Here is an 18,258-nt window from a genome sequence, read left to right as displayed (position 1 = left end):
ATAAACATAACTTTGACCTGGTCGGACGTGTTTTTCAAGTGCTCCTACCCGAAAACTGTGTTTGTGAGATTAGTGCTGGATTTGTGTGTGCTACCTAGTCGTGCTGCTATCTCGTGTGCTGGGCAGTGTTGTTACCCTGCGTACCCCTGTTACACTTTCACCTGGTGATCTTGTACCCGGGGGTAAAAGTGCTCGTGGATTCTGTGCCGTGGTGTGCCATAAAAACAGTTTTAAGCGTAGTTTAGTCTAAGCCGATTTCATAACTTTTGTGTCCTGTGCTAAAGAAATCGTTTTTTCTCGGATAATTAAACCGTTTAATTAAGAGTTCTTTGTAGTGTGGGTGATTTACTTTTTTCGCGCCGTGCATTACCGGAAAATTTGATAGTGGTTGTCCACATTTTTGATTATTTTTTCTGGGCCCGGCATTAATATGTCAGGCCCATTTTCCCTTGAGAGGGATTATCCACCTCTCGGTGGTCCCTCTCGGAATAAAAGGCCCGTTCCCGAGTGGATGGACAAAAGTAACGAAAATGGTGATATGAAATTCCTTGTTCTCCAAACCACCGACGACTCTCCCCTCCCTAAGAACCCTTTTATTGTCGGTAAATCTATTTCCTCTCTTGCTGGTGAGCTTTCCGAGCCCGGCAAAATTATTGACAACGGCAAAAAACTCCTCCTGAAAACACGTAGTGCCCGCCAATTCCAAACCCTCCTATCCCTCACCAAACTCATTGACGGAACCAGTGTCAGTGTTACCCCGCATGCAACCCTGAATAGTGTTCAGTGTGTCATTTTCTCCCCGGACCTTAAAGAAGTGAGTGACGATATTATCCTTAACGAGTTAAAAGAACAACGTGTAGTGTCAGTTCGCCGATTCACGCGTAAAATAAACAATGAAATAGTGCCGACCAATATCTTCCTGCTCCGCATTAACGCCACCACCATCCCTGCAACCATCCGCCTTGGTGCGCTACAAGTTTCCACCCGACCGTATTACCCGAAACCAATGATGTGCTACAACTGTACCCAATATGGTCACACCAAAATGAGCTGCAAGGTAGCGCAAAATTGTTCCAACTGCGGTACACCAGCCCACGGAGAATGCATCGTCGATCCCGTGTGTTTGAACTGCAAAGGACCCCACAACGCCTTCTCCCGTTCCTGTCCACGGTATTTACAAGAAGAAGCGATCGTTAAATATAAAGTAGATAACCATTGCTCGTTCGCTGAAGCTCGTAGATGTGTATCCTCCCCAGTAGTTCCTTCCCCTGTACAACAACGACTCACATTCGCACAACAAACAACAACTAACGAAAAAGACTCGATTATTAACGCCCTCCAAGCCGAAAATAAACAACAACAAGCACTAATCGCAACCTTGAACACTAACCTACAAAATCTTACTAACCAACTAATCGCACAACAAAAACAAATGAATAACATTATGAAACAAATGAACAAAACTAACAAAAAACAAAGTAGCCAAACTGAATCGGAAACCGACGCGACCCTGACCGACTCTGACGACTCGACATCTACCACCTCCACCACCTCCATCACCCGCAAGCGAGCCCGCGGGAACAAGGGCTCTCTCTCCTCGGAAGAGGAAACCCCCATCTCCCCCTCCAACCTTTCCCCTCCTTCTCCTCATCACCCCAACCCCACCTCTGTCCTGTCCGACTCACCCGCTCCCTCGCCTAGAACCAAAAAGAAAAAGAAACCCAGTTAATCCCCTTTTCCTTTCCACCGTTTAATCGCTTCTTTTAATTCAACCCCCACGTTTTAATCCCTTCCCCATCTTTTTTCGGGTGATCCGATAAACCACAATAACAGTACTAACCAAACTCCCATTTTTGCACTATCCTGGAACATTAGAAGCATGAAGTCTAACAATGACGAACTTAAACTCCTCATAGTTAAACATAACCCAAGCATAATTACACTACAAGAAACCCAAACCATTCCATCTTTATCTTACACTCCATTCGATAGATATAATTGGTTTTTTAACATTCACCCTACTACTTCACAACATAATGTATGTTTAGGCGTACTTAAACATATCTCCTCTAAAAGAATTGACCTAACCACCACCATTCCATCAGTAGCAGTACAAATAGCTTCCCCGCTAAAAGCTACCATAGTTTCGATATATTTATCTCCCTCACTCAACCTACCTCCTATACAAACCAATCTTCCTGCTCTACTCTCTTACCTCTCCCAACCACTGATTCTCCTGGGCGATCTTAACGCCCAACATAGCTCATGGGGTTGTCCTCTAACAAATTCCCGTGGCAACCTCTTAGATGGACTATTTACTAACATAGATGTACAAGTTCTCCACAATCAAACCCCAACCCGTGTTTCCCCTTCCTCCGGCAGTAGTTCCATACTAGATTACTGTGCGGTGTCATCTTCTATGGCCCCACAATTCCATGTTGACGTAGACATCGACACACACAATAGCGACCATTACCCACTTTTTATCAGGAGTACTTTTCGCTCTCAGCCTTCCCTTGTTCGACCTCGTTGGAAGTACGAGGAGGCGGATTGGGAAAGGTATCAAACCGAAATACGCTTCAATCTTCCACTTGACGAAACCCCTCCCATTTCCCACTTTGTAAAAACCATAGAAATAGCAGCCTCGCTTAGCATCCCTCGTACTAAAGGTAATGGATCCTCCCGTAGAAATGTCCCCTGGTGGAATGAGACAGTTGCGCGGGCCATTAAAGCACGTCGCACTGCCTTGCGCCGTTTCCGCCGAGCCAGCCTAATCCCTGATAACTTTTTTACTCCCGTCCTTGCACAACGGTATCGGGAAGCCAATCGCCTCGCCAAAAAAGCCATCCGAACAGCTAAAGAGAGTAGTTGGAATCAGTTTATTACTGACATCATCCCTCTCCTAACCTGTAAGGAGCTTTGGCGGCGGGTGAGTGTGCTCTCGGGCCGTAACAAACGCTCCTACACACCTATCACTCTTATACAACCCTCCGATCCCACCACCACAATTCCACCTGCTGAAGTACCTGAAGCATTTGCTAAACACTTTGCAAATGTCTCTGCTACAGAAAACTTTTCACCACAATTCCGCAAACACAAACTCACAACAGAACAAATTCCACTTCCTCAAATAGATGCAACTAACCATAAATACAATAGAACTTTTTCCTTAGAAGAACTTAACTGGGCACTTAGAAAATGTCAGGGGAAATCTTCCGGCCCTGACAACATAGGATATCCGTTACTTAAAAACCTTCCCCCATTAGCTAAATTAAAACTCCTTAACATTTACAATAGTATCTGGTCCACCGGGAATATCCCGGCGGACTGGAAATGTAGCCTTACTGTACCAATACCCAAACCCAAAAAATCCAATAATGAAATAGACAATTACCGTCCAATCTCGCTCCTTAACTGTACAGCTAAGGTGCTTGAAAGAATGGTAAACCGTAGACTGGCACAAGAATTAGAAGACCGCAACCTTATTAGCACTAACCAGCATGCGTTCCGGTGGGGTAGAGGTACGGAAACGTACTTTGCCAGACTGGACGATATCTTAGAAACAGCCACAAGTAGAGACCATCACATAGACCTAGCAATAATAGACCTTAGCAAAGCATTTGACCGTACCTGGCGTCATGCCATCCTTGAACAGCTGTCCCGCTGGGGCTTTGGTGGACTTCTAACCAAGTTCATTGAAAGCTTCCTTACGGACCGCACATTTAGAGTATTAATAGGAACTGATCTATCCAACCCCTACACACTGGAGAATGGTGTTCCGCAAGGTGCCATTCTCTCTCCCACCCTCTTCCTTATTAGCATGGAATCCCTTTTTTGCTCTATTCCTACAGAAATCCAAGCTTTTCTCTACGCCGACGATATCATCCTGGCCTCCTCGTCTCGTTCTACTCACGGATCTCGTAAACTCCTGCAAGCAGGAGTGGACAAGATTCGGCAGTGGGCAAGATGGACGGGTTATGAGATATCACACACCAAATCCAAAATCCTTCACATATGTAAACACACTCCCTGTACATCCCGTAGACCAATCAAATTTAATAACACACCTATACCCGACACACGGACAGCCGACATACTCGGCGTAACCTTCGATAGACGTCTTTCTTTCATTACTCACTCCAACAGGATTAAGAAGGAAGCAAACAGCCGACTCAATCTGTTCCGGATGCTCGGAACTGGGAAAGCTCGGGCTTCCCGCTCTATCCTGAATCGCATCATCAACGCCTGGCTCCTACCTAAGCTACTCTACGGCATCGAGATTGTTTCCCGCGAGCGAGCAAACTTCGAGAAGAGAATAGCACCCCTGTACCACTTATCCATCCGCTACTCCACTGGTGCCTTCTGCACCAGCCCGACCAAATCCCTCCTGTGTGAAAGCGGCCTCCTTCCGCTGCAGCACATCATCACCAACAAACTCGTTGCAGCTGCAGCTCGTATCCTTGAGAAAGGCATCGACGCAACTGCACTCATCGCCAGAGCCAATACCGAATTACAGACACTCACCAACCACCAACTTCCGCGGATTATGAATTCCACCCGCCAGGGTATTCGTCCCTGGTATCAACGTTCACCTGCAATAGACTGGGAACTCAAACGCTCGCTCCGGGGAACCGGAAAAAGCACCCACATCGCGAATAGCACTTTCACTCATTTAATACAGTCTAAATACAAACATTTTCACCATATCTTTACAGACGGCTCCGTTCATCTGGACTCAGCTGGCTGTGGGATCCATTCCAATTCAGATAACTGCGCCATTAAACTACCTAACCACACTTCAATTTTCTCCGCCGAAGCAACAGCAATCCTATTAGCCGCCGACGAAGGACTTCGGACCGACCGACCGAACGTCATTTTTTCCGACAGTGCCAGTGTCCTGGCCGCACTGGAACACGGCACCTCCAAAGATCCCTACATCCAGCTCCTTGACGCCATTCCTGCATCCCCGACAATCGTTTTCTGCTGGATCCCTGGTCATTCCGGAATTCGTGGAAACGAGAAAGCCGATCGTCTGGCCAACCGAGGTCGACTAAATCAAGATACCACACACAACATCCTCTCCCGCCGAGATGCCATTCGCTTCACCAACACCATAGTTTCTCAACACTGGAACTGCACCTGGAACAACGTAGACCCCTCCACAAACCTTCGTTCCATCAAGCAAACTACCGCTTCATGGGACGACACCGATTCCAGCCATCATCAACGAATCCTGTCCCGCCTTCGAATAGGTCACACGCGCCTGACCCACTCCTACATCCTCGACAAATCCAGTCCTCCACTCTGCAGTTATTGCGGCGTTGACATCACCGTCCGCCACATCCTCACCGATTGCCACGGATACACGACACACCGAGCCACCTGCCAACTAGACACCGACTTCACCACAATTCTATCACCTGACAAAGTACAAGAGAAACGCCTTATTCGATTTTTACGCATCAGCCAACTTTATAAAGAAATCTAATCAACAGCTTTAATATGTATCTAGCCACCGCAATAGTTCCGTGCAATAGTTTATTATTAGCTTTAACCCACTTTTTGTAACCAGTAGAGAGGTGAATGTAGTCCTAGGGACTCAAAACCTCTATAATAAAAAAAAAAAAAAAAAAAAAACAAACATAACGTTCTCACAACAGTGAAGATCGTAGCGAACGCACTCTCTTACGCATCCAAGCTATCAACATGTCTGGCCGTGGCAAAGGAGGAAAAGTTAAGGGAAAGGCAAAGTCCCGCTCGAACCGTGCCGGTCTGCAGTTCCCAGTTGGCCGTATCCATCGTCTGCTACGCAAAGGCAACTATGCCGAGCGCGTCGGTGCTGGTGCACCAGTGTATTTGGCTGCCGTAATGGAATATTTGGCCGCTGAAGTGCTCGAGTTGGCAGGAAACGCTGTGTAATATAATAAAATGTTTATTCTTTCAATTCAATACTTATCGGACTTCTGATTAACACTTCACTTCTACTTTACTTGTTTTAGACTGTAATTTACTTTACTTACACTGTAAAGTTTCTTTCTTGATCGTTGGAGTCATCGAGGCCTTACCTTGGGTAGGGGGACTCTCGATGCTCTTGAAATAATAACACGAAGAATTTGGTTTGGAATCCCAGTTTTGAATCTGATCCTTGACAACTGTCAACTCACGATCGATCTCTGGAGACTGACCGCGTTCTAACAATTTTGGTTTATTTTATACTCTGAGTTGTGTAGGTGTACATGGTTTTTACATAACGGCTTATGTATCGAATGTTTCTATTTCTGTGTTTCTATTTGCTTGTACTAATTCGTAATGCATTTCTGTAATTTTCGGTTGATGCGCATTAGCCTATAAATCATGCGTCGAGTTGGTCTTTGCGAAGGCGGGTACGGAATGGAAACTTAGGTATCCTTTTCAAGTGCAATTCACATCGTGAGAAAGTATTGCATATGCAACGTAATGAATGGTCTTCTTATATGTCAACTTTCAGGTACTTGAAAGGGACAAAACAGATGTGTTTAGAAAGGACGTAAAACCCTAGCCATGTGTTTTATGTCAAGTGTCAGAATGAGAATAGAAGAAAATAGGAAAGGACCAACGCGATTTTGTTAACCGATTCTATACTTTGAATTTTTATGTGTTATTTGAGATTTCCAATATGTTGGTTATTTTAATGTTTAGCAGATATGCTACACCTTCCCCGTTTAGGAGAATAATATTATGAATGAGTGTGTGTAGCGAATGATTAATATTATTCTTGAGAAAAGAGAAAAAAAATACTGTTTAGCATTTATGCTACACCTCCTTTCTTTTTGAATAATGTTAGATAAGAAATCGTGACATTATTCATTTAAATGGTTTTACTCTGTTTTTGTGAACTGTAGTTATTTTGTTTGTTGCGTTATGTTGTATAACACAGTTTGGTTCCTGAATTTCTATTACTGTAAATGGTCCTATATAAAGTGGATCTAACTTTTTCCTGTTTTCGTTTGTCAAGAATATTTGATCACCTATTTGTATATTAATTGGATTGGTATTTTTATTTAATATTTGTTGACGTTTAATTTTTGAATTAATTAAATTTTGTTTCGCAATGTTATTTGATTTTTGTATTTTGAATTTCATTTCATTATAATATTGTTCGATGTTGTAAACTGGGTCTGGTTTAGTCTTATATATGTCTTGTGGTAGGTTTGCTTTTCTTCCAAACACTAATTCATATGGTGTGAAGTTTGTGTCTGTATGATCTGTTGTATTATACACAAATTCGTAGAATTTTGTCCACTCGTCCCAGTCATTGTGGTGTTCGTTTGTATAGCTTCGTAAGTATTCATTTAAGCTTCTATGGTTTCGTTCTAATGATCCTATAGTTTGTGGGTGATAAGCTGTACTAAAAGTTTGTTTTATTTTTAAAATTTCTGCTATTTTATGTAATATTTCATTATTGTATTCTAGTCCTTGATCAGATTTTAGTTCAATGAATGTTCCAAATGTTAATATAAAGTTTTCTATTAATGCTTTTGCTATTGTGTTAGCTTCTTTATTGTATATTGGTATTATTACTACATATTTTGTTAAATCGCATTGAATTGTTATTGCGTATCTATTATTTTTGTTAGTTTTTGGAAGTGGTCCTACAGTGTCAATTGATATGATGTCGAATGGTTTTGAAGGAGTTGTTGTCACAACTGTTTCTTCTTTTGTATGTCTTGTCGTTTTGTTCGTGATGCATGCTTTACATTTTTGTACAAATTTGCGGATATCCGTCTTCATGTGTTTCCAGTTATATTTTTCCTTTAACTTGCCATATAGTCTATATTGGCCTATGTGTCCTCCCGAAGGGGTCACATGATAATCTGCGATTATCTTTAGTTGCTCATCCTGCGATTCTATCCACCTGGGTGGAGTATATACGACAATTTCACTATCGGATATAGCTTTATTTGCTATTTCTTTGATTGTCTGCAGGGAATAATACTTGAATATGCTATCATTTGTTGATAGAGCTAGCTTGTTTCTGTTATATTTCTTTGCGATTAGGCATACTTGATGCAGCGCAAACTCTAGTGTTTGGCTTGACTTCGCATGTTCATTTAGTGGAATATTTGTCATTCCTAGCGCTTTATTATAATTGTGGTTATATACCACGAGCTCAATAGTTTTGTTTGTTACGGCCGATTTTATTTTAAGAAGTTTTTTCACTTCTGAAGCTTTATTTGCTTCCCAGACTGTGGGGTGATCAATCCCAGTCTGTTTTTCTTGTTTCTTTTGCAATACTTGGTTTCTTGTCATTGCTCTTGTATTTACCATAAGTATTGTTTCCGTTTTTAGTTTCGGTACTGATGCTTTTAGTTTATCTGAGCTAATCACTATTCGTGACAATGCATCAGCGGTTACATTTGCTTTTCCAGCTAGGAATTCAATGTCAAAATCGAATTCTTCCAAATCTAGTCTCATCCTTGTGAGTTTAGAAGTTGGGTTTTTCATACCGAACAGATAGACTAAAGGTCTATGATCTGTTCGTACTAAGAATTTTCTGCCATATACATAAGGTTTGAAATAGTCAATCGCCCAATGTATTGCTGTTAATTCTTTTTCGATTATTGGCTTGTTCTTTTCACCTGGAGTGAAACTTTTGCTGGCAAATGCTATTGGGTGGTCATTACCATCTGTTATTTGTGATAATACTGCTCCACAAGCCATATCTGAAGCATCTGTGGTTATTATAAATTGCTTTGTAAAATCCGGAAATTTTAATATGGTTGGTGATAGCAGATTTTGTTTTAACGTTTCGAATGCATTTTGACATTCTTTTGTCCATTCGAATTTTACATTCTTTTTAATTAAATTATTCAACGGTTTTGCTATTTTAGCAAAATCTTTTATGAATTTTCTATAATAATTGCAAAATGCCACAAACCGTCGAGATTCGTCTGCATTTGTTGGTATTGGGAATTTCTTTATTGATTCATATTTTGAATCATCTGGATAAATTCCTTTATCAGTAATTTTATGCCCTAAATATGTTACTTCTGTTTTGAAAAAATGACATTTTTCCGGGTTTAGTTTAAGATTATATTTTCTTAACCTATTAAAGACTTTTTTCATGTTACTGATATGATGCTGTGCACTGCATCCAGTAACAATTATATCGTCTATATATACAAATGCTAGTTCAGGTGTTAAACCTGCCATAGCAATAGCCATCATTCTTTGAAAGCTATTGGGACTAATATTTAGTCCAAAAGGCATCCGTTTATATTGATAATGCCCTGTAGAAGTAGAAAATGCAGTATATTTCCTTGAATTTTGTTCAAGCGGGATTTGATGAAAACCTGCCATTAAATCCAATGTACTGAAATATTTTGCTCTCCCTAATTGGTCTAGAATTGTATCAATTCTTGGTAATGGGAATTTGTCGGGTAGTATTTTCTTGTTTAGTTGTCTAAAGTCAACTACTAATCTCCATTTCTTTGTGCTATCTGTTGATTTTTTCGGTACCAATAATATTGGTGAATTATAAGATGACACTGATGGTTCAATTATATCATTTTCAATCATTTTCTCTACTTGGTTTTTAATTTCTTCAGTTTGTGAGTGAATTTGTTTGTAATTGGGTATGTAAGTAGGTATGTTATCTTTTAATTCTATATTTTGTGTATAAAAATTATTTGTCGTAACATGATCGTTTTCTAAACAAAATAAATCATTATATTCTGCAATAATTTGTTTCAATTTTTCCTGATCTGAAAGAGTGCCGTTTTCGATATTAATTTTGCTTAAGAGATTGTCGATTCTTTGTTTGTTTTCGTTTTGTTTTGTATTGTGTTTTAGTACCTCATAGTCTCTTAATAATTCAATTTTTGGATAAAAATCATTATGTTTTATGATTTCTGTTGTTTCATTTGTGTTGATAAATTTTAATACTTGATTGTTTTTGTTTAATATGGTGTTACCACAAAATACTCCTGGTTTGATTTCTTGAGCTAAAACAATTGAATCTTCTGTGATTTCACATAGTTTTACTTTTCGTATTACCTCGCTTCGTGCGGGTAAGATGATTCCATCTATATCTCCATCTTCCAACGGATGATATACTTCTATGCCATTGTGAACTAGGTAAAGTGATTCCATTCGGTATAATATATCGCAATTATAAGTTTTGAAGAAATCTCTTCCTAATATTCCATCTACATGTAAATCTATTTCGTTTGAGACTAAGTGAAATTTATGGTTAATAGTGGTGTTGTTGAAGTAAATTTGAGAATATGTTGAACCTAGTGTACTAATTGGATTGTTAGCAATTCCTCTTAATGTAATTAAATTGTTAGTATTGATGTTAGTATTTTGTTTTATTTTACATGCTTTAATTAAAGATACAGAAGCGCCTGTATCAACTAATAATGTGCAATATTCATTGTCTGTAATTTGTAATTTAATTTTTACATAGTCTGCACCTGAAAGGTTTATTGTGTATATGTGTCGTTTTGAGTTGTTGTTTGGTCTAAAAAATTGCTTTCCTGATCATTTGTTGTTGTAGCTAGACGAACATTTCTGTTGCCAATAGCTCTCCATGTCGGATTTCTATTTACCATTCTAGGTCTTTCATTTCTGTAAGAGTTGTTCTGTTGGGTATAATTGTTGTTATTTCTTTGAGGATATTCTCGTAAATTTCTGTTTTGATATCCTTGATTATTATTGTATTGTCCAGTGGTCCTGAAGGGTGGGTTTCTGGGTGGGTTATGTGCTTGATAATTGTAGTTGCGGTTGTAATTTGGTCTTTGGTAATTGTTTTTGTAATTGTTGTTATTATGTCTGTGTATTGTTAAGATTTGAGTGTCGGTCGTGTTATCATTTTCGACAACTTTTTGAGTGGCTTCCGCTATATTATTAAATTTGCCAGCTTTTAATAGTGTTTTCGTTTCCCTGTTGTTGACCTTTTCTATGATTGTGTCTATTCCTAGTTTTACAATCATGTCATTTGCTACTTTTTCTGGTATCTGCTGTTCCAAGTAAATTACTTTTAGTTTTGCCGTTAAGAGTTCTACTTCCTGGCAAAGTGATTTAGTATTTTTCGCTTTTATAGCCTTGAGTTCTGATGTAATTTTGTTAGCATCAACTCTTTCCTGACATCTGCCTTTTATATTGTCAATTAGATCTTTAACGGATGTTATATTATTTGGCAGTCCGGCCCTAGCTTTACCTGTTAGTTTTGATTTTAAGAATTTTACTAACATTTGCTCCTGATCTGGTGTGGTTATTTCTTTTAATATTTGGACTGAATCTTCAAAAGCGTTATAATGTTCAGCCGAACCATCGTATGTGGATACTAAACAATTTGCAGTTTTAAAATCGAATACAGCCATTTTTGCTATTTCTTGAATTCTATGGTGTTTTGTTGATGTTTTTGTTTCTTCTAACTTGAGCTTTTTATTATTTTCCAGATGGGTATTAATTGCCTGTACTATAGTATTGTAGCTTGAATTGTAACTTTCTTCAATTTCAATTATGTGTGCCTCTGCGAATTTTTGCGTTTTAATAATTTGATCTAAATTTTCACGTATTTTTAAAAGATCTCTCTGGTAGTATTCTAGTACGTGATCTCTAATTGGTTTATCTATGTTAACTATGTTTTGTATTTGTTTTAGTTTACCTAATTCAAATGATATTTTTACATTGGGTTCCATCTCATGCTTGAAATAAATTTAACCTGTATTCTGCGACGCTGGTACTTGTAGTCTCTTCAGGTTGGGAACTCCTGTTCCTTTGGATCCCGCCGGTCAAAGATATGAACCGTGGTCTCGCCTTCCTTGTTGTTTTTTTTCACTTATTGTTCTTTGTTTTTTTTTTTTTACTTGTTCATTATTTATTTCGCTTTTTTCACTTTTTCACTTGTTGTTTTTTTTTATCTTTATTTTTTGTTTTTTTTCTGCTCTTATTTTCACTTGCACTTTCATTTATTTTAGATGATAAAACTGTTATCATGTCTTATAGTTTTTTGTTTTTTTTTTTTGTGTTCTTACTCTTCCACTTCACCTTTAAACCATCTGAGGCTCTGGATGTGCTCACTTTCACTATTTAAGAAATCCATCCACCGTGTTAAAACTTGACGTAAACCACTGATCATTACTGAATTGTTTATGTTCGCGCTTCTAAATGTTATAGCTTCGCGCACCAGCTCGTGAATTCTTTCCTCATAAATTGCTGCTACTGTTGGTTACGGGAACTCAATTATGAACCGAATTATTTTCGTCCATTAAACGCAAAGTTGTATTTTGCACTGCCATTAACTTTGGATTACTTTGTATAATTCGTATGCTGTTTCGCATAGCCGAGAATACGCGTTTTTCTTATTATTGCTTTTTTGTGATAATTCACATTTTATTTAAAACACTTTTTTTTCAAAATAATCACGTGTGTTTACTGTCACCGAATTTTAGCACAACACTTTTCTTCTTGAGTCTACTGGTTTTCACTTTTCACGTTCACTTATTTTCCTCTCAAAGATTGCCGATTGAGGTCACGGTCGCCATGTAATATACAAGTTTAGTTCTCTTTTACCACTTAGCGGACTTCGACTTTACACTGTAATTTACTTTACTTACACTGTAAAGTTTCTTTCTTGATCGTTGGAGTCATCGAGGCCTTACCTTGGGTAGGGGGACTCTCGATGCTCTTGAAATAATAACACGAAGAATTTGGTTTGGAATCCCAGTTTTGAATCTGATCCTTGACAACTGTCAACTCACGATCGATCTCTGGAGACTGACCGCGTTCTAACAATTTTGGTTTATTTTATACTCTGAGTTGTGTAGGTGTACATGGTTTTTACATAACGGCTTATGTATCGAATGTTTCTATTTCTGTGTTTCTATTTGCTTGTACTAATTCCTAATGCATTTCTGTAATTTTCGGTTGATGCGCATTAGCCTATAAATCATGCGTCGAGTTGGTCTTTGCGAAGGCGGGTACGGAATGGAAACTTAGGTATCCTTTTCAAGTGCAATTCACATCGTGAGAAAGTATTGCATATGCAACGTAATGAATGGTCTTCTTATATGTCAACTTTCAGGTACTTGAAAGGGACAAAACAGATGTGTTTAGAAAGGACGTAAAACCCTAGCCATGTGTTTTATGTCAAGTGTCAGAATGAGAATAGAAGAAAATAGGAAAGGACCAACGCGATTTTGTTAACCGATTCTATACTTTGAATTTTTATGTGTTATTTGAGATTTCCAATATGTTGGTTATTTTAATGTTTAGCAGATATGCTACAGCTGCCCGAGACAACAAGAAAACGCGCATCATCCCGCGTCATCTGCAGCTGGCCATCCGCAACGATGAGGAATTGAACAAGCTGCTGTCCGGCGTCACCATTGCTCAGGGTGGTGTGTTGCCGAACATCCAAGCCGTGCTGCTGCCGAAGAAGACCGAGAAGAAGGCCTAAGCCTATCGCGAAACCAGCTTTATTCCATCTTCCGCCAAAAACCGTCCTTTTCAGGGCGACAAATCATTTCGCTAAAGATTTCATTTGACCATTTCTGCTGAGCCCACTGCCAACGCATTCTCATTCCGCAGGTAAATCCAATAAAGTGAGAAATGCAGGAAAATCCTTAACGCGCACTCCAAAGTCAAAGGAGTTCAAAGACTCTAGCAGCGGCAAATCGTAGTGAAAAATGTTCATATTTTAAACCTGTGCCGTATGTGAACTCCCACATTATTGTAAGGAGCAATGGATGAAACTTTAAAAATAGAGTCGTCTACCTGGTTTTTTACCTGAGACGAATCTATGAGCAAGAGATAATTTACATCGATCGTAAGGGAATATGGATACCTGCCTTATGCAGGTAGCATCCATGGCCTTGAACCGATGTTTTTTTAAATGGATTTTTTTAATACAAATCACAAACCGTTATTCTGGAATGCACCGAGCCCATTGCATTCCAATGTATGCGAAACCATCTCAAAACGCATTCGTCATCAGCAGCAGCAACAGCATCATAAACAATCCATACGAAAGAAACATTATTTACTCTTACCTGTTTCAGTACGCGGCATGCACTTCTCTCCTTTCGGTTGCTCCCTCGATGAACCAATTTTACTGTTATTCGGGTTTTTTTTCCGAAGGATGCTCACTGATCACGATAGAAACGCAAACTTGAACTTTCATTACGATCCTTTTGATAATATTGTGTGTACACGTAATCATGCACAAAAACTTTTCTTCCGAATCAATGTTTACTATTTTGCTCACTACTCACATTCCAATTGCACTGAAGTTTCACTCGATCACGATTTCGGATCGCTGTCCCTGTTCACCGTCGATGCCCGGTTTCGTACCGCTGCAGCCGCTCCATATTATAATAAAAAGAAGCAGCAGCAGCAGCAACAACAACTATTTAAATATAGGAGCGCATTTTTTTCTTCCCGGCCGACGGGATTCACTGCACGCACTCCTCGCCCCCTCTCCCGGTTAACGCACCGGAAACGCACCGAAAACGCACTTATTCCACGCACTTCCAGGCCACTCACGCACAATTCAGGGACACTAAAATCGCTGTCCCTGTCCACCGCCGATGCCTGGTTTCGTACCGCTGCAGCCGCTCCATATTATTATAAAAAGAAGCAGCAGCAGCAGCAACAACAACTATTTAAATATAGGAGCGCAATTTTTTTCTTCCCGGCCGACGGGATTCACTGCACGCACTCCTCGCCCCCTCTCCCGGTTAACGCACCGGAAACGCACCGAAAACGCACTTATTCCACGCACTTCCAGGCCACTCACGCACAATTCAGGGACACTAAAATCGCTGTCCCTGTCCACCGCCGATGCCTGGTTTCGTACCGCTGCAGCCGCTCCATATTATTATAAAAAGAAGCAGCAGCAGCAGCAACAACAACTATTTAAATATAGGAGCGCAATTTTTTTCTTCCCGGCCGACGGGATTCACTGCACGCACTCCTCGCTCCCTCTTTCGGTGAACGCACCGGAAACGCACTGTTCAGGGACACTAAAATAGTAGGAAAAAATATGATCCTACACGCATTTCGTGCCACAGTGAAAAAATCACGGTAAGCAACGCAAAAAGTGTGGGCGGCGCAGTTTAAGCTTTTCACTGCACACTACACACACCACTTCACTGTGAATTACTAAAACGCACACACACACACAAACACGGACTAGTGAGCTCCACTAAACGCGAAAGAACCGGACCGATCGACTGTACGAAGTAGACTGAGCTGCGTTCGGTTCCTTGCATAATGAAATACTAATATTGGAGTGAGAGTCGGGTCAAAGTCGTGTCAGAGTTCGTGTCCTCTCTCTCGGTATTTAGTATCCCGAACACACATACCTAGATAAAATGATTGCCAGACTACTAGAAACGTTTTACCTAACGAATTTTGCCACTCTTCTAATGTTTTATGCTTTTGCGTGTGCAAATAGCAATGTTCAAACCGTGCAAGGAACAAAACATATTTGTTGTATATATGAGCAAATTAAGTTACATGCGCATGATTATTAAATAAAAAAACGCGACAAAATTTAATAAATTTTGAAAGGGTTAAAGCGAAAATCTTTCCGAAATCGTGTGTGGTAGCCTTAAGAAAGACTGATTTTATGTTACACTTTATGTTTAGCGTAAGAAACAGGAACGAATTTGTAAAGTTTTGAAATCGGGGGGGCACAAATTTTAACATGCCTTAAAACGGACACCCAAGCGCGGACGAAATGTGCCTTCCATTGTCCTTCTCTCCAGCTACGAAATTAGTGCGAATTTTCACTAAGGAATTGCATCTCGCTCTAACTTACGCGCTCTCTTTCGTTGCGTTGGTGTGTGAGTACACTTGCACTTAACGGTATTTCTCATCGGGTGAAATTATATTTGCTTGAACAAATTAAGTTACATGCGCATGATTATGCCATAAGAAAAAATACACGATAAATTTTAATAAATTTTGAAAGGTCAAAACCGAAAATCTTTTCGAAATCGTGTATTTTACCCTTAAGAAAGACTGATTTTATGTTACGCTTTATGTTTAGCGTAAGAAACAGGAACGAATTTGCAAAGTTTTGAAATCGGGGGGGGCACAAATTTTAACATGCTTTAAAACGGACACCGAGCCACGGACGAAATGTGCCTTCCATTGTTCTTCTTTCCAGCTAAGAAATTAGTGCGAATTTTCACTAAGGAATTGCATCTCGCTCTAACTTACGTGTGTGAGGATACTCGCACTTAACGGTATTTTCAGCGGGGGAATTTTAATTTTCGGATAGCTATGTGCTGGTGGAAAATAAGTTAAATGCGCATGATTTTTAGGTATGAGAAAAAACAATGATCGATTTTAATACTCCTTAGGAGGGCAAAAGCGAATATCTTTCCGATATCGTGTGTGTTAGTCTTAGAAAAGACTGATTTGATGGAATGTTTCATGTTTCATGAAAAATAAACCGAATATGATAAGTTCAGTTTGATCAGTTACCACTTTAAAGCGAATTTTTCTTAACCGTGTTCCTTCTCGCTCCAGCTCACGCTCTTTTTTTAATGTGACAAGGCCAAAAAAGAGAGGTACCATTTTTAGATAATTTTCGGATTTGGTAAATCATGTAAAACACACAAATATGTTGAAATATCTTTCGTAAGTCTTGAAAAATACTGGATTTGTGAAATGCTTCGTGCTTCATCTTAACAAACGCCGATTTTTGAAAGTGTTGCAAACGGAATAGAGACAAATTTCCCCGTTTTACACACTTCAGACATTCTCAATCCGTAGCGCGTACATACAGACACACACTCATGCACACGGCTGAACCGACCATTTCAGGACTGGAACGCGGTGGAGAATCGACGCGATGCTCATCGGCTTCTTCTTTTTGGCTCAACGAACTTCTACGTGACGCCCGCTGGAGGAAAAAACATGTACCTTATTTCCTTGCTGGTGAGAACCCATGGAGCTATAATTCGGTTTACAGCTTTCGGTGAGTTTATTTATTATTTAGAAACAAACGAGATTTCACCGTATTGTCTGCCTTCGGCTGCATGTTCTTCGTAATGCGTGATGTATGTACACCACGCGAATCAAGGCGCTTGACTAACGCTTTGGTGGATGATGTCAATCAGGTAAAAATGTTTCTCAATACCTCAAATGAATCTTACGCACTTACATTCGAAACCATAAGAAAAAGAATTTTGACGCAAAGGATGTGTGGTCCTGATAAGGACCGTTGAGATGAGGGCAAAATCTGCGTTGGCTGGTGGGTGCGGCTTAACCTCCGAAACCGTACAGCGTGCGACCCTGACGCTTCAGCGCGTACACTACATCCATCGCGGTGACGGTCTTGCGCTTGGCGTGTTCGGTATAGGTGACCGCATCGCGGATAACATTTTCCAAGAACACTTTCAGCACGCCACGCGTTTCTTCGTAGATGAGGCCAGAGATACGCTTCACTCCTCCACGGCGGGCCAGACGACGGATGGCCGGCTTGGTGATGCCCTGGATGTTATCACGCAGCACTTTGCGATGACGCTTGGCTCCTCCTTTACCCAGACCTTTGCCTCCTTTTCCTCGTCCAGTCATTTTCGATGTCAAGCGCTAACCGACCGTACTGTTCAGAAGTTCACGATTTATAACAGGGCTACGCACAATTTTCCACTCTTTTATATCATTTAGCTGAGCGCACGCACATGCACATACGCGTTTCCATACACGAGCGCTGTGCGAATGTGAGTGTGCAGGCGAAGCTAGGTTATAAAAAGGGAGATTTTGTTGTTCAGCTAGCTTATTCTGAAGCATACTTTCAACGCAGCCAGACGTCTTTACACGTTCCACTACCCAACCAGTGAAATGGCCCGTACCAAGCAAACTGCCCGTAAGTCGACCGGAGGTAAGGCCCCTCGCAAGCAGCTGGCCACCAAGGCTGCTCGCAAGAGTGCTCCGGCCACCGGAGGAGTGAAGAAGCCGCATCGTTACCGTCCGGGAACCGTAGCCCTGCGCGAGATCCGTCGCTACCAGAAATCGACCGAGCTGCTGATCCGCAAGCTGCCCTTCCAGCGCCTGGTTCGTGAAATTGCCCAGGACTTCAAGACCGATCTGCGCTTCCAGAGCTCGGCCGTGATGGCCCTGCAGGAGGCCAGCGAGGCGTATCTGGTCGGCCTGTTCGAGGACACCAATCTGTGCGCAATTCATGCAAAGCGCGTCACCATCATGCCGAAAGACATCCAGCTGGCTCGCCGCATCCGTGGAGAGCGTGCCTAAATCTCG

At 40.7% G+C, this 18,258-nt stretch overlaps 5 protein-coding genes across 8 annotated transcripts in view; 3 read left to right on the top strand and 2 right to left on the bottom strand.

Moving 5' to 3' along the window:
* The window catches only part of LOC125769708 (histone H4), a 36,880-nt gene that overhangs the window by 5,359 nt on the left and 13,263 nt on the right, over positions 1-18,258 (bottom strand). Inside the window, exon 2 of one of the 4 annotated variants that reach the window (XM_049438515.1) lies at positions 13,902-14,281. The exons of 2 other annotated variants lie outside the window; for them this stretch is intronic. The gene's annotated coding sequence lies outside the window, so the exon portion shown is untranslated. Of the gene's footprint in view, positions 1-13,901; positions 16,921-18,258 lie in introns of those variants that run through there. One more of the 4 variants, XM_049438516.1, reaches the window with a different exon arrangement.
* On the top strand, positions 3-5,496 carry LOC125769637 (uncharacterized). The gene is made up of 2 exons (XM_049438440.1): positions 3-1,170; positions 4,716-5,496. Exons 1-2 carry the CDS (start codon positions 431-433, stop codon positions 4,768-4,770), a joined length of 795 nt encoding a protein of 264 aa, XP_049294397.1. The 5' UTR covers positions 3-430; the 3' UTR covers positions 4,771-5,496.
* Positions 5,664-13,778, top strand: LOC125769715 (histone H2A-like). The gene is made up of 2 exons (XM_049438524.1): positions 5,664-5,915; positions 13,264-13,778. Exons 1-2 carry the CDS (start codon positions 5,707-5,709, stop codon positions 13,442-13,444), a joined length of 390 nt encoding a protein of 129 aa, XP_049294481.1. The 5' UTR covers positions 5,664-5,706; the 3' UTR covers positions 13,445-13,778.
* LOC125769709 (histone H4) lies at positions 13,902-17,792 on the bottom strand. The gene has a single exon (XM_049438519.1). It carries the CDS (start codon positions 17,572-17,574, stop codon positions 17,263-17,265), a length of 312 nt encoding a protein of 103 aa, XP_049294476.1. The 5' UTR covers positions 17,575-17,792; the 3' UTR covers positions 13,902-17,262.
* LOC125769480 (uncharacterized) overlaps positions 17,773-18,258 on the top strand; it is a 14,340-nt gene continuing 13,854 nt past the window's right edge. The window contains exon 1 of the mRNA XM_049438212.1: positions 17,773-18,244. Within this exon, the coding sequence (XP_049294169.1) occupies positions 17,842-18,244 (403 nt within the window). The 5' untranslated portion in view covers positions 17,773-17,841. The remainder of the gene's footprint in view (positions 18,245-18,258) is intronic.

The sequence above is a fragment of the Anopheles funestus genome, chromosome 3RL (genome assembly GCF_943734845.2).
Source record: "Anopheles funestus chromosome 3RL, idAnoFuneDA-416_04, whole genome shotgun sequence".
Lineage (NCBI taxonomy): Eukaryota > Metazoa > Arthropoda > Insecta > Diptera > Culicidae > Anopheles > Anopheles funestus.
Note: the sequence above shows the minus strand (reverse complement) of the source record. Positions and strands in the feature narration are given on the sequence as shown.